The sequence below is a fragment of the Euwallacea similis genome, chromosome 7, assembly GCF_039881205.1.
Source record: "Euwallacea similis isolate ESF13 chromosome 7, ESF131.1, whole genome shotgun sequence".
Lineage (NCBI taxonomy): Eukaryota > Metazoa > Arthropoda > Insecta > Coleoptera > Curculionidae > Euwallacea > Euwallacea similis.
The window spans coordinates 5072897-5090102 of NC_089615.1; the positions used below are offsets into that span (position 1 = coordinate 5072897).

Here is a 17206-nt window from a genome sequence, read left to right on the forward strand (position 1 = left end):
ATAAAATTATTCATTTACTAATAAAGATGTACGTTTATTATCCTTTATGAATGCATACACAGGTTTTTAGTATTCGATTACTTATAAAGGAATATTAGAGTTAAATGATCTAAAAGGATGATGGATAAATGCCCCTTTAACAAAACTGTCACATTTTTCAAGTTATAGATATGAGAATTTAATTCATACTCGATAGAATCTTGAAATACAAATTTAAACTCCATTACAATAATACTTTCACCAAGAATATGTATTGTTTCGAAGTGTATAGCTTCGTTTACACGACAAAAACAAAATTTCACACATTTTTACTACAGCTTTCAAACTTTAGTAAAGTTTCCAACAACTATTAAAGGGTAAAACCAGGAAACTTGGCATTTAGCGGATCTTGAATATCCAGGAGTAGATACATAGGTCCAGAAATGCCTTCGAACAACGACATCGGTCGGTCAGGAGAGTATTCCTCTTTTTGTTTCGTGTAATCCATACAATATTCGGCAAATCGTATTGCACGATATAGATATTTGGCTTCCTGAATACGAACAAAATTGAGAGAATTAAAAATTATGTGCAGGGTTTTCAATTCATTTTGCTGTAACTAACACAACGCCTTTCTATTTAAATTACTTCCATTATTTAAACGACACTTAGCAAAAGTTGCATCGTTCAAATTACTCCATAGAATAAAGTGGAATACAACTCACTTTAGTAGTCTGAAACATTTCTAAGAAGCAATAAGCGTTTCCTGCTACACCGTGGCACAGACTGTATCCCTTCCTCAGAATTCCCCTAAACCAAATCACATCGGCGCACTTTTCTGCTAAATAGAGGTAATGTTTATCTCCAAACGTCTGTAAAAAAAGTTAATTTTGAAAGGAAAAAATAGTTTAAGTTAAAATTTTATTTCCAACTCGGAATGTCTATCAGTCTTCAAGCATACTAACAGTTTCGTTATGAGTCTACACTGACCGTACTGTAATTTGGATTAACTCTATTATATAGAATGTACATATTTTAAGTGGTAGGTTTTAAAAGGACGTAGACTTCAAGAAACTAAGCAGAATCTGTATGTATCATTTTCTTAAAATCTTAAAAACAACCGAAACATGCCTATATGAAAATTTTAATAAATACCAAACCTTTAATTATTACTCATTACGGGACTGGCTATGAAAATATGTTCGAAATTGTCGCTCGCCTTATCCAAGACTCTGTGCATGTTAGATCTTTTTCTGCTCTTACGAGCTCTTCATATACCAACAGCATATCAACCAATTCGTTCTTAGAGCGATTATAGCTCATTCTCAATTTAATGGTATTAATGTTTATCAAAACAATACCTGGAACCAAGCTTCGCGCCTGATTTTTAACGTCATGGGTAAACTGCATAAAAACAGTAAACATTAAATGATATTTACCTTTTTACAATACCTGATAATTTTTTATTGGATATTTATTTTCCTTTACGTTGAATTTACTATTTTATGCAGAGACGGATTCAGGTCTTATACAGAAATGTATTAAAACTCATATGCACATAAATCGGTCATTTTGGTGATTTCGGAAATAAGACAAAGATTTTACTTAGTTTTTTTGAGGTCTATATCGTGTTTTAAAAGGAAAACCCCTAGTTAAGATACATCCTGTATTAACTCAATTTCATTAAATCCATTAAATATTGAAAATCCAAAAAAAAGCAACAAGGCGTTCCTGAGATATTTTTCTATAATTGTCATCAATAAAATTGTTATATCCTCTTAAATTTTTATGAAATTATTTTCCAGTTTTAACACGAAAGTTGCGTTTTTTTTAAAAATATACCTACATAAGTCGTAGATGGCAATTACTTCATTAAAAAGGTATTTTTTCTTTTTAAAATGACTTAATAAATAGGATGTCATTTGGGCTACGGCTAATAAAAATGTTGTATGACTTTGCATCTTATCACCTACCCGACCCTGTAGAATCCACTCCCACTCATCATTAGTTTTTTCAAAAGCACCAAATTGCCAACCCCTAACAAAGAATAATTACCTACCCGATATGCTTCACAGTACATGTACAAAAATCCTGGAGCTCCATGACACCATTGCACGTATTTGTCTTGCCTTCCTGGGCCCAATGATGATGGAAAGTTCCCAGTTGGGAACCTGAATGAAATGAATCAATTATTTACCATTTTTCAAATCAATCATCAAGCGGAAGGCCATGAAAATTGTTTCTCGTACACGCAAAGGGGGGCGGACAGAGAAAAACTGCACACTCGCGTGGCCTATTGCTATGCAGGTAAATTATTGTACAGGGTATACGATTGAAAACTTTGCACCCGGCTGATTTTAAACTACGATCAAAATATTAGAAATTGCTCGACATGTCGATTTTGTTTTCGATGGGGACATATTTTAGTATTAAATGCAGATTCACCAAAACAACCCTCTTTGTGAGGGTGTATTCAACAAAATAAAATATGTCTACCTCGATAACAAAATAGGCGTGTCGCGGCAATTTCTAATATTTTAATGTAGTTCAAAATAAGTCGAGTGCAAAGTTATTAATAGTGCATCCTGTATAGGTAAAATAGTAATAAGGGGATATGGAAATTGTTACTACCTTAATGTGGATAAGAAGGCAATTGTTGGTTTTATAATAGTTGTCAATTCCTCCTCAGTAAGGTATTTTCTTGCTTGCAATAGCAAGTAAATGATGCCTGATATGCCATGTGCAGCTCCCAGATATTTGGAATCGTGCCATTCATACATTAAAGGGCAATTTTTTTCAATTTTCAAATGTTTGGCCAATTTTTCACCAGCACATAATATATCCGTAATAATCTGAAGACATGTTAGATACACATATTTTTGAAAAGTCTACCAGGGGAAAGCAGAAAGTAGATTCACCCTGTCACTTTTTTGTTACTTCATATAAATATTTGATCTTTTGATTACTTGTACAAAACCTTACAATTTTTTTTTGATAATTTTGAATGTTATGTTGCTTCAGATTTGACTGGAATTGACCCTAACAATTGATTTTTAAATATATTTTAAAAAACCAAAAATGTTAAAAAACGCATGGAATTCCATTTAAAAATAAAAAGTTATAGGGTGTACCCACTTTATACTGTCATCCAGTATTTGCACCGTATACCTACACTTCGTATAGTAACGTCGCTGAAAGCTGGCGGTGAAACATATTTGTTGACATAAAGAAGAGCATACAAAAATCCACATCTACCATACATGTATTCATTTGGCAAATCAGAATTTGTATTGTTGACCACCTTTACAAATGCCATCAATCTACATAAATGAAATGAGTATAACGTATATTAGTACTGAACTTAATAGGTTCTGTAGTCAATTTCTATGCAATACTAAGATATATTTACTTTAGGTACCTGCTGAAGATACTTTAAAAAAATTTTGATGTCTTTAAAAACCTACTTACTTCCTGGTACAAAAATCAAATATTTTTCGATCCTCTAGTTTATGAGATATTACAGTGGCAATGGCTAACGGTCCTGCGTCGCCACATAAAAACGTTACTCTTTTGTTTTTTAACTGCTCCAATTGCAGGTAATTTTTCCTGATATTCTAAAATTAATCAGAAACATTTCAAGAGAAAATACATGGCGCATTTAAAATGGCGTCCAGGTTCTTCACTATCTTGGAAATCTATCTATCTTTATCTATCATGTGCACAAAATTATTTTTAACAAAATGGTTCAACTACTTTTATCACTATAGATTTCCAAATTTGAAAATATGATATTTTTATTTTCCCAGGTGTTTTTTTGGCAGCAGAATATCCCATAAATAGATAAGAAATGTATATTAGTTTTTAATGTCTCCTCTAAATTCTGAGGAAACTCTACATCCCATTGAATTTAAATTACCTTGTAATTATTACAAAATTCAAATTAGAACACATTAAATTTATCCCTTACGGGAAAGTCATGGATATAATTTAAGATGATAAAAAGCTGTTTAAACTGAACAAGGAAATCAGATTTTTAAGGGGAAAAAGTCAGTAGTATACCATAAAAAGGTTTGAGAATATAAAATAGGATATGATCCTAAGAAAATTAGCTTCCTGCATGCAAAATGACTCAAAGCATCATACCATGGAGCTTGGTAAAGGAATTTCTAAACACCCTGTATATACATAATCAATTAATAATTGAGGGTGAGACATACTTACTCTTAAATTATGAATATCATCAGGTGATTTTCTTAGAAATAAGAGCCCAATGCCACCAGTTCCAGTATACACTGAATAATCGCTCGACCTCCAGCTTTTTAATTCTTCCAATGTAAATTCCCACTTTGCTGCTAATTTGGCAGTAATATTGCTAGTGGCCTTTATCTGACACAAAAATTCTGAATCAGGCCAAAACCTTACAAAGCATTTTTTCTTACTGTGTGGTTCTCGATATGCGGCTCAGCAGCCCTTTGTGAATAATCATCATATTGGTTTTCAAAATGATATTTTTCATGATGTGGCGATTGCATACTTGGCGAATTTAGAGTCGTTTGAAATTTGTCGGAATCAGCAGTAATTCTGGCTTTGGTGAGTATTTTAGATTTTGATTTTATCAGTACCCAGTTACAGTGGAAAATAGAAAAGTTTTGTTTACGAGTTCAACGGTGTATTAAATTCTAATTAAATATATTAATTGAAAATTTAATTTGGGTTTGTTTATATTTATTGTTGTTTGTTGTTTTTGTTATTGTTTCCGGTTTTTAGGTCTTAAATTTGAATGACCCGACGCCTTTTTTGCCAGTAACGGAACTAAAATGGCAACAGCGCAATTGAGAAAATATTTGTATCCAAATTAAAATTTATTACTGCCCTGCTTTTGTGTATTTAGAAATATTCATATTGGGAGTGCCAAAATAATATAAAATACGTATTTGTGATTTTTTCAAGATTAAAAAAAAAAAAAATAGGTATACATTATTTTTGCATTACTTTGTTCAAAGGAATTTGCTATTATTTGATCTCTGCTCTGCATACCTATACATATTTAATAAAAGTAAACACTATTACAAATAAAACATTATTTTAATAAAGAAATTTAAAAAGCAAGGTCAAACTTCGTGTGGCACAACTCAGCATTGCCGCATGTTCAATTTTATTGCTTACTCTTCGTTATTGGTATTTATAGAGTTAAAAGTTGACGAATGTCAACATACAGCTGTCACCTCCTAACTGTCACTACGGTCCAAAGTAAGAAATATAAAGTTTCATAATTTTTAATTATTTATTCTTTACAATTCAAAAAGTACCTAAATATTTGCATTCATTAACGGAATTTGTATTTTCTTGCTAATAATAGTTGTTCAAATGATCTAAAGTTATTAAAATAATGTAATTTATCTTTGGTTTAATAACCTAGAAGCAACGAATAAATAATAATTCAACTAAAAACTATACCATTGTTTCAATTAAATGGAATTGGATATCTTTTAGTGGGCGAAAATTATTGCCAATTTAAATGGCATTGAAAATAAATCTATATGTATATTTATGCTTTCATTCATATTTGATAACTTCCTCCCCAAGATTCAATTTAAAATAGAAAGTGAAACAATATTTTGTAGAAGAGAAATTGGAAAGTTTCCACCAAATTCTACCAAGCCAATAGTAAGTACACCTTCCCCCCTTTTTTATTCATTACCTGCCAATAAATCCTTCAAGGAAATGAAGTAACATTTAATTAATATATTCCTAAATTAGTGGTCAAAGTTTAACTTTTCATTATTCATTTTGATTGTGTGTGTGAGCTTATATCTACTGTAGGTTCCTTATTATTAATGTCTAGTCATTCCTTTAAGGAGATCAAAGTTTAATTAAACCATTAGAAATTGGCCCTCTACAATTTAAAAGATGGCCCCAAATTACAGCAAGTTTTTAACCAGGAATAATGCTATCGCTACTTCAGGAGCTGTTATTCTCGCATGGATTATATTGTTCCGAAGGCAACAGGCAAAATTTAAAGTTGAAAGGTATGTAACATATGTATTTGCTTAATACTAAATACCTATTATCAATATTTTGCTGCAGTTTATTGATTTTACCCATAAGTCCTTAACAAATAGGTCCAGGAATAGGTGGGAAATAGGTATGTAAGGAGATTTTAGAAAGACAAATTTAGATAGGCTTACTCCCTATTGGCTAATTTTCAACTAATTGGTTTAACTCACTTCAATTGAAAACCAATTTAATTGCTTGAAAATCATTTGATAGAGATCAGTTTGTTGTTCTGAAACTCTCCTATATGTACCTACTCCTTCGTTGACCTATTTTTCCTTGGGAATGGCAGATAAAATAAATAAATTACAACAATACACTTTTCCTGGATTGGTTGGTTTTTGGATAAAAAATCTAGTACAATATTGTGAAACCATTTTTCTTAAATCTCAATAATAAATGAAATACTCCACACTTACGTTGAAAAATTAAGACAGGCAAATTCTTTACTTTCAGAAAGAAAATTAAAAAAGAGGAAGAAGAAGAAGACGTAAAATACCTAATAAGTGAAAACACTGAAACAAAAGTTAAAGTGCAAGTTAATAAAAAGCTATTAATTCAACTGTGTCAGTTGTTCAAGATCACAGTTCCAGGATGGACCACGCCAGAATCTGGAATGTTTTTTTTAATTGCTGTAAGCCTTGTAGCAAGATCAATGTGTGACTTATGGATGATCAATCAGGGAACAAACATCGAAAGGTAAACATTATATATTATATTATTATTAGAAATTAGTCATAATTTGATACATTGATGCTATTTGGCCTATGAAAAAGTTATTCATTCAACATTTGAACTTGAAAAGCATAATTGGATAATTCTAGAGATTTTTTGGATTAAAAAAAATATTTATCTAGTCCTTATGAGGTTTAAAAAAACTTACTAGAATTGGTAAGTAACTATTCTAATGCTGGGAATTCATTAGCTTTCTGGAGACTTATGAGAATGTTTTTTTTCTTAATGAAGTCTTGGAGAGCATTAAGACCTTCCATGACATTTTTAATTTAGAACCGACGTTCTTAACATTGATCATACAATTCACTTGAATTTGAGAAATTTCTGAAATAATTGTGACCCCGCGGAGTTTTCTGAATATTCTTGTATGTTTCTGCACTTATCTTCATAATCTAATAAATAGCCGTGTTCTTTCCTTGTATTTTCTAAACAAATCACTCTTCTTATTCTATTTAGATGGTTAATTGAATCCTATTTTTTCTAGTGCAATTGTTTCGATGGATAAACATCTCTTCTATAAACGACTCATCAGATTTTGCATGACCCTCCCCTTAGTTGCCATGGTAAATAACATTTTAAAATACTCAATTGGCGACTTAAAAATACGACTGCGCACAAACCTGACAAAGAGGCTTTACGAGGACTACTTGAAAAATTTCACCTATTATCGAATATCAAACCTTGACAATAGAATCGCCAACCCGGATCAGTTGCTCACCACCGATATTGATAAATTCTGTGAAGCCATCACTGATTTGTATTGCAACACTGCAAAACCAATGCTGGATATTGGAATTTATGTATATAAACTTTCTACAACAATGGGAGGTAGCACCCCCGGGCTTATGTTGTCATATTTATTTGTCTCTGGGATAGTTTTGACACATCTCCGGAAGCCCACTGCAAAATTAACCGCGGGAGAGCAAAAGCTTGAAGGAGAGTTTCGACATATTAATTCTCGCCTCATTACTCACTCTGAAGAAGTAGCGTTTTACAATGGGAATCGTAGAGAAAAAGCCACACTTCTTGCCAGCTACAAAAAGCTTCAAACCCATTTAAAGAAATTCTTGAGATTCAGAGTTATTATGGGGATAATTGACAATCTTGTGGCGAGATATTTTGCCAGCATTGTAGGTTTTTTGGCGGTTTCAATACCATTCTTATCTGGGAAAATTGCAAAAGAAAGCCACGGTGAAAGATCACGACTTTATTACACTTACGGGAGAATGTTAGTGAAACTTGCAGAAGCGATTGGTAGATTGGTGCTTGCAGGCCGCGATTTGACGCGTTTGGCCGGGTTCACCTCTAGAGTAACGCAGCTGCGTACGGTCATAAACGACCTCAATGAAGGGAAATATGTCAGGACTATGGTTGCAGGTTCCGAGAACTTGAAGCCAAATGGAGGCAAATTAGTATTCCAAAATAACATAATTAAATTTGACAAAGTCCCCTTAGTGACTCCCAACGGAGACGTCTTGGTTCCAGAATTAACATTCGAAATTAAATCTGGAATGAATGTTCTGGTTTGCGGTCCTAATGGCTCTGGAAAATCATCTTTATTCCGGATTCTCGGAGAACTTTGGCCATTATTTGGAGGGGAAGTTACTAAACCCCCACGAGGTAAACTTTTCTACATTCCACAGCGACCATATATGACTCTAGGGTCTCTTAGAGACCAGTTAACATACCCGCACAGCAGCGCCGAAGCGACCCGCAGAGGAACTCGCGATGAGCAACTTGTAGAACATTTAAGCAGAGTACAGCTGGGTTATTTGTTAGATAGAGAGGGAGGTTTAGATACGATCGCTGATTGGTTAGACGTCCTCTCTGGTGGGGAAAAGCAGAGAATTGCAATGGCCCGTTTGTTCTATCACAAACCGCAGTTTGCTATTCTCGACGAATGCACCAGTGCTGTGTCCGTAGACGTTGAGGGCAGCATGTACAAATACTGCAGAGATGTTGGGATCACGTTATTGACAGTGTCGCATAGGAAATCGCTTTGGCAACATCACGAGTACGTTTTGCATCTGGATGGACGGGGAAGTTACACGTTCAAATCCATTGAAAATGAGACAGAGCAATTCGGTTCTTAGTTGTTTTGTTATTTTTTTAAAGTCTACTTTTTTAAAATAATTATCTCACGACTTTATATAAACGGTGATCGTAGGTGAATTTTCAATTTTACTAGGTGTGGTTGTTCTGGCTAGTGATTACTAGTTTTTAGTTTTGTTGTTAAAGTCTCAAAGGTCGTATTCAGCGATGTGATGCTTTATGCAGCGGTCGTATTTCGCTGTGGTACTGATTTAAAGCGGTAAGGTGTATTACGCTAGACAGCTGAAATCTGAATATTAAATTTTCGCAAGAATAGGATAACAGCAGCTTGTCAATTTGTTAGGCAAGAAGCAGTCTGCGAATTCAAGCTTTAACTGCTGCAGCGCTCGACCGCAGCAAATTCTCTGAATGCACATACCCTGTCAAATGATCCGTTTGGTTTTAGACTTACTTTTTCAGATTATTTATATCTAGAAATATTAAATTATGATATATTTATTTAAAACGGTAACATCAGTTTCATCAGAAACAGTGAGTTTGATGCAGGTTTTATGATCATGGACTTCCAAAACTGTTAGAAAAGGACATTTTAGGGATAGTTTACTCCCCCCATACACCTTAATATATTCTGTATCAATTACAAGAGCACAAACGTTTAAATAATGAAACTTGGCTTCTGATTTAATGTAGGTAATATACAGTTATAACGGGGGTGTTAAAAATTTGCTGGTAAAGAGTGTTTTGAAACAATTATTTTTGCTGGCTGTATATCGTAGCTAAGTTCGGAATTAAATTTGAGCTTGCTTTGATACACTTCATCAGTAAACATATAATCGAATTAAGTTGCAACATTCAAGTGAATTACGAATCTTTGCTCAGCCCTCTTTATCAAGAACCTTTAATTATACCCTTTATTAACATCAAATTATGGTTAAATGGGTTTCGAAAACATTTGACCGGTAGGTGATTTTTGTTGATTTAGCTTAATTACATGTAATGCGAATAATGCAAACTGATGCCCATTCACCATCTGACCTGGAAAATATGTTTTCCAAAGTATTAAATAAAATTCTGATGTAAAACTGCCTAAGTATATCTGTCTTTAGCCTTATAACCTAGATATCTAAGTAAATTAAAGGTAATAAAGTGTATTAGGTCACATTTTTGGAATGCCCTAATTTTTTTATGGATTTAGAAGGATAAGCATAATATATTGTAAGCAAATAATAGTTGTTTCAATATAGGAAATATTTTTGTTAATTAAAAAGAATTTTAATTACCTTTTGTATTGCCTTTAGTCTGTTATATAACAAACCTATTATGATTATTTAATTATTAGCATGAAATATTTCGGGAGGGATCTCTTCGGGTTATAATAAATAAAGTATTGAAGATTAAACCTAAAAATAAATTGTCCTTGTTAAAAATTATATCTAAGAAAGTAATGCAATTTAAAAAATGTGGTATAATTGAGTTTCAAAGAGGATAGCACATATTTTTTAAGACTTATATACAAATAACTACACTGTAAAAGAACCAATGAAAATCTCAACACATTAAATTAATGAAAAATGCCAAAACAATGAAACAAATAATGTGAAGTAAAATCTAGCAAAAGAAAGAAAAATATGTTTTGTTTTCAGCATTTATACAATCTTGAACTTGTGAATTCCCTTTTACCGTAAATCTACACGTGGAGTCGAGTTATTCCACCTCAAACGTTTAACCTTATTTACATTTCCTGAGAATAGCGCCAGAGATCAACATAGAGGTTGCTGATGAGGTGAGATTGAATTCCTTTCATACGTTCATTAAAAAATATAATTATTATCGGTATTTTAGTAATTTAATTTTTTACCGCCTTTAGAAATGCAGAATGGTGAAACCAAAAAAATTCGGCCACCAATAACTCGTCAGTCAAAACCATAAAAACTGGTTAACCAGAAATTAAAGAGAAATCACTAAAATAAAAATAATAAAAATTAGTAACAATTTTTCGTGGATATCAAATGTAGAGGGTTAAAATTTCACATATTTGCAACGCATTTGTCTTTGCCCTGTATACCGTTAAAGCTAAATACCATTGAAGATTGACGTACGTACCTAATTCTCGAAGAAACGGTCTTTCAGATAGTCATTAGATCATGAATCTAGGCTAAGTCGTCTTTAAAATATAACGCCTTAAAAATGAAGAAAAATATGCTATATCAATGTTTTTTGTTAGCAGTAGTTTAATTGGTTGAAGTTTGTGGTGATTAGTATTCTTAACACGATATTACAAAGTTTTACAGTTAGGGCAACAAACACAATCGATTTACATATATTATTTTTACAGTCAGTTTGTACATGATACGACTCAGAGTTGATGTTAAAATCGACAGAGTGCGACGTTATTTTGAGACATAAATTTAGGACTAATCTCAAAGTAGTTTTCACCCTGTAGATTTGCAGCTCCACCTAAGACATTCAAGATTAGTATCACCTCAAATTTGATGTAAATATGCCATAAAATTTAGGAACTGCAAATTAAATATTGACAGTTACTTGTAAGTTTTGACACCCTGTATCTCGCTAGCAAAGTATTCGCAAACTCCGTACCTACAGTTATACAATGGAGTATACTTATCCTACACAAAATATGGATTTTGTCAAAACGTATAAACACATTTTTCCTTACCATCGTATCAAAATAAATTAAACGTACTTTCCGCGCTAAAACTACATTTTAAGATAGTTTCTTATCACAGTCTCTACGCTAGGTTTTGGTTTTAACACAATTTTACTAATTTTCTAAAAGGAATTTCCTTCACGTTTCAACTTGATAATTATTTCATACATTTCGTAAGAAATGTATTTAGTTTTAGTCCCCATTTTTACACAGTATGTAATTTCTAATCAACTAGGCAAAAATCACCTTCAGCTGATCGGAAACCAAGTATAACAGTAGTAGTAAAACAGTACTTAAACACAAATTAAAACTAGTTAACACTTCTTGCGGGTATATATTGTCGATTTTGTTATCGAGGAGGAAGAATTTTTATATAAAATTCACTGCGCCTTTTTCAACCCCTACCCGGCAGAGTCGCCATCTCAAATATCTCGAATAGCAAAAGGAATTAAGTAACACATCATTTTAAAGGGCTTGTCATTCTCTAAATTTTGATATCTCATTTATTACATTCGACTGTTGCGTTATCAAGTTAAGCGTCTTTAATCATTCTAAAACCATTTTTCCTATTGGAGTTTTGATTGCATTGAAACTAAAATTTTTTGAATTCAAATATATCTTATGATTAGGAAATTGTTGTAATAAATCAATTTACCATCAAGAAAAAAGATGCATTAATCATTCAGGCAAATGTTTATCAAACAAAATATCTATACAGAATATAAATTTTTTTATTGTTTATTTTTTTTGCAATGAAATGCCGTTTCGATAAGTTTTGATATCACCTTGCATCGAAAATGTTATTTACTTACCTGTGGTACTGGTAGATATTAATAGATATTCAAATTAGTTAAAATTTAGTGCAATAATTCATGTGTTATTGTTAGTAATTTTTAAAATGGTATATGCAATTAAGCAAAAAACTGAATTTATTTGTATTTATGGGAAGTAAGGAAGAAGCGCGAGAACAGCGGAAGTTTTTAATGCTAGAAATTGTACTTCTAATGTGAGTCACAAACACATTTTGGACTTACCAGATATTTGAGACCTGAAGCACAAAAAAGTTCAATATTAATTCCTGAAAAAAAGATTCGAAACACAGTTTTGAATTAATTTCGACTCGCAGCAGAGGCTTACACGGTTGTGATCTATAGCATCAAAAAATTCAATATTGATTCCTGAAAAAAAATCAGTGTTAATTCATGGAAAAAAATTCAAAACAGTTCGAATTTCGAATTAAATTCGACTCGAAATAAAGGCATACACAGTTGAGACCTGAAGCATAAAAAATTCAATATTAATCCCTGAAAAGAATTCAATGTCAATTCCTGAAAGAAAATCTGCAAAACAGTTAGTGTTTCGAATTAATTTTAACTTGAAGCAAAGGCGTGCATGATTCAAACCTGAAACACAAAAAAAATAAAAATCTTCCAGAAGTGCCAAAATTGCATATAATTTCGACTTGCAACTAAAATTCTAATTACGTCGTTCTCGTTGACCTGACAAAGCTGAACTCTAAACCACAAGAAACAACAATCAGAACTCACCCCCGAGCACCAAACGCGTGAGCCAGAATTATATCAGCAACACCCACTTTCACTCATAAAATATTACTTAAACGCCACTTACCTGCACACACTAAGTCATGGATACACCAATGATGCACCTTATGTGTCTTTAAAACGAAAGAAAACCCGAATATCCTAATTATTACTGGAGCGTGCATTACGAACATGTTCATCGCCGCGCTAACATTCGAGTGAATCACGTACGAAATAATATTGGTACCACTTGCTTTTTGTAAAGGTACAGCTGATCGACCTTAGAAATGACACATGCGATGTTTCCAGATTTAGTAAATTGGGAGAAAAGTTGCGAATTCAAAGTAGTAGTTTCTAGATTCAAATATACCCCGAGGAAATAAAGAATTTATTTTCTATTGGAAAGAGGGCTGGATCGAAAAAGAAGTCGGTTTTTCAAGAACAGCACTAATTAGAATTTCATATCTAGTGTTCATAATTGATATTGCACATATGTAATAAAAATAAAGCCACTGCTACCCTTAACATTTTATCTCAGTCTATTAAAACTTACCAACTTGGAAGGTTGAATGATATATGTGATCAGATAAATTCAATTGTCTTATGAACAATGGCCATAAGCGTCGTGTCTCGATCCTACAAGGACGTCTTCTCCATCAAATTTTTTAGAATTCGTAATTTTTATTAATAACACATTTGTGGATAATATATTCGACACCTTTAAAAAATCTTAGAAATCGTCAGAGTTGCTTCCGGAAAAGCCAAAATTGGCAAATGCTTTCGGTTCAAACCGAAGGAGCACACTGTTAACACTTGAAACACAAGAACGTTGACTTTAGTTTTCGAATATCTTGTCGCGTTATCATTGAGTTGCGAGTGATGAGTGAGAACTGATATCACTACGAGTCATAGAACGAATGAGAACAACAATTATTATTTATTATCAACCCTAACACTCTAATACCAAAAACTTATGAACTACTAAATTTCTGATATACATATACTCTTTTGTGCCGCAGATAAAGATTTTATTATTATTTTTTTAATATGAGCAAAAACGAATATAATCCGGTTAAATGTATTGTTCAAAAAAGTGATTTCGCCGTTTTTTAAAGTTCATCTCCAAATTTGTTTATAGGTTTTTATCAAAGCCATATTACGAGTGGGGTATGTACAGGGCCGGCTTTAGCAAGTCTGGCGCCCTGGGCGAAATTTTTAATTACCACCCTCCTGCCCACCAGCGAAACCACCGATCGGGTAAGTCCGCGTCCCCATAAAGCCGGTAGTGGGCATGCGTACTTTCTTGTACAACTGTATGTGAAGAAGGTATATTAAAATCGTACAGGGAATCGCTATGTCACTAGTGAATCGACATACCATTATAATTAACATTGGGTAAAAGTGCGGACGTATTCAAAAGAGGCATATGGTTACCTACTTTCATGTCATTTAAGTAAACGTGCATAAGTATATAAAATATAATCTACTCCGATGAGTAGGTACTTTTCCTATGTCAGTGGGTAGGGGTATTCAAAAGTTCAAAGACACATTATTCTCTCTATTTTCGAGAAATTTCACCCGCCAATAGATTCTTCTTTTTTGGTCCTAACCGATAGAAGGCTTTGAAGCAAAAATCGGTTGTCCACGCTTACTCGGCTCATTAGTTACGGTTACAGTGCCTAATTTAGTACCTGACAAATTAAATCTTTCATTAACTCCAGGTTATACAATATTGTTCTAGATAAATGCAATAAAAACCGCAGATTCGTAATACACATAACACTCTTATTACTTTATAATACACCATTTAAGGCAATATAATCACGTATAAAATAAATTAATATAATCGCGCGTAAGCAGGTACCACGTACCCATACAGACTTTTACTTTTCAAAGAATAAAGCGAAGTAGATGCGGATGTAAACATTGTGTGATCCTGCGGAGGCATAAAAGTGGCTTTTAAGTGTCCATCTTGAGGGTAATGGGGGTTGAAAACGTTGGTATACAAATCCTTTTTATTTCTCGAACACAAAAGTATTAAAATTAACTACAAAAAGCTTCATAAATCAGCATCAGCCCACCTACAAGTATCTATATATTAGGAACAGACATAAAACTTAGACCTAGGGGAAAAGCTATAAAATATCACGTCAAAACTTAAATTACCTACACATTTTTTTGATGTTAATATAAGAAATTATCAACTAACAATATTTTAAAACAAGCTCGGTTTAAAATAGAAAAATATTGCATCAAAAAGATGCACAGTTACGAATTAATTGCCAATAGCTTTATAATAAACTGAACCAAAAAAGAATCTGGGAAAAATCAATTTGCATACGTTGTTGCAGCCAAACAGTGCAGAGCGGGTTTTTAATGCAATTATTATAACATTACCTAACTAAATTTAATAAATAAAATATCCTTTTGGATAGGTATAAGAAGAGATGTAGCGAAAACTTGAATGTTGGATATTAGCTTCAGAGGACTCTTCACATTATTTGTGAGCAAAGTCCTAACAACGTCAGTCATCCGAACATGTACAGGGCGTCTCGAAGCTGACACTCAAAAATTGTACCAGCTCGTTTAAAGCAATTTTTTCACCGATCTGCACCGAATTATGGAGGGATACCCTGTAATTTTTGGGTATCAGTTTCGGAACACCCTGTATCATTCCATGAAGCCTTCAAAACTTTGAAACCAAATACTTAGAGGAATTCTAGCGACTCTTAAATCAAACTTACAGAACCAATGCAACGTTTTCCTATTTCGACCTCATATCAACAATAATAATTAATGACCCCATCCCTTTGTCAGCCTTTTCCATAAACTCGGTTTTTCAATATTTTCCGGAGGTGGCTGATCGTTTTTGATCTGCTCCAAGAACGCAGCATGTTGGCTTTGATTTTCCTGAGATGCTGCGTCCCCAATTTCCCTCAAATCCCTCATCATTTTCCTCCGTATAGTTTTTTTCATGCTCAAATGTCTCTCTAAGGTTTTGTATTTGTGTTTGGACCGATTGTCCATAACATTGTTTTCGAGTACCACCCTTGGATTTTCTTTGTCTGCTTCTCTATTACTTACACTCCAGAGATCACGAACGTCTCTGATTCTTCTTTCGTTCATGGAAGCCATTTTTCATCGTTGATCAGGCTGAAAGTGATTAATTTGTGTTAGTGTAAAGTTGCTGATAATGTGTATTAGTGTAGAGGTTCCGGTCATTTTTACTTACTACTAGTAATATATGGTCTAAGTGCCTTTTCAAGTGTTGTTACATTGAATTAGTCACGCATCCTACACGGATTTACAATTTAAAAAATAATTTTTTATAAGATTCCTATTTATATATTACATTTGTACAGTCTCTCATACAATAAGAATAGTTAATATGGACAACTGAGAATAACAGCGGACATTGTATTCAAAAAATGAAATTTATGGCTTTTAAGTTGTAAATAACAAGAATGTTTTTGATCAGCATATCACGAATTTCGCTTCGATCGCAAAAATTATATGCAAGTACCAGGTAGGTACTACCCTGAACTAACCTGCCTGAAGTGAATAATTTTGAATTTCATTTAGTAATTTTTTTACTGAAAAACGGTTCGTCATAGTAGAAGAAGTTAAGAGAGCCATTTTTTTCAAATTTTAATGGAAATCGCAGGGATAATTTTTGTTTTGAAGAAGGGTAGAAGCACGCAATTTTTTTATCTCAAAATATCCAGATTGGTATGGCTGGACACGCTACCGATTGAATTAAAAATAAAATTTACGTTGCAAATGAAATGTCTTTAACAGATAACAGAATATCAAAAAAATCATCCAAGCTGTTTCAGTAAATTTTTGATAGTTAAGTTTTTTTAATGATACTTTGACATCCTACGGTTGGAAAATTACGAATTTGTCGACGGCAGTTTTTTAAACTGAATCTATTTTTGATGATCTATCAGCTGTTTCAGGCTGGCACCAAAATTCACAAACACCCTGTAAGGTCCGAAAGTTTTAAGAAGACCTACCACTATTGCGGCGTTCTTCTTAAATCATTTATACTGCCAGGACTTTTCATTTAAGTTTTCAGGTAGGGATGGAATTCTCTTGTAATCAATACTCATAACATGACAAAATAAACGATCAATGGCTTTTGATTCAAAAATTTGATAAGTTCGGTAAAAAAAAA

General features: G+C 32.9%; 2 protein-coding genes across 3 annotated transcripts; one reads left to right on the top strand and one right to left on the bottom strand.

The window, feature by feature from the left end:
• Positions 1-46: 46 nt before the first annotated feature.
• LOC136410081 (glutathione S-transferase LANCL1) lies at positions 47-4730 on the bottom strand. The gene is made up of 8 exons (XM_066392028.1): positions 4419-4730; positions 4201-4365; positions 3448-3593; positions 3152-3299; positions 2611-2831; positions 2039-2150; positions 705-851; positions 47-532 (listed from the first exon to the last, which is right to left on the bottom strand). Exons 1-8 carry the CDS (start codon positions 4509-4511, stop codon positions 350-352), a joined length of 1215 nt encoding a protein of 404 aa, XP_066248125.1. The 5' UTR covers positions 4512-4730; the 3' UTR covers positions 47-349.
• A 591-nt stretch (positions 4731-5321) lies between these two features.
• On the top strand, positions 5322-10447 carry Pmp70 (ATP binding cassette subfamily D member Pmp70). Of its 2 annotated transcripts, none has more exons than XM_066391757.1 (4): positions 5322-5650; positions 5848-6008; positions 6490-6732; positions 7253-10447. In XM_066391757.1, exons 2-4 carry the CDS (start codon positions 5890-5892, stop codon positions 8859-8861), a joined length of 1971 nt encoding a protein of 656 aa, XP_066247854.1. In that variant the 5' UTR covers positions 5322-5650; positions 5848-5889; the 3' UTR covers positions 8862-10447. The 2 variants fall into 2 exon arrangements, with proteins under 2 accessions (XP_066247854.1, XP_066247855.1); XM_066391758.1 differs by having other exon boundaries at positions 5322-5646; positions 5838-6008.
• Positions 10448-17206: the final 6759 nt, after the last annotated feature.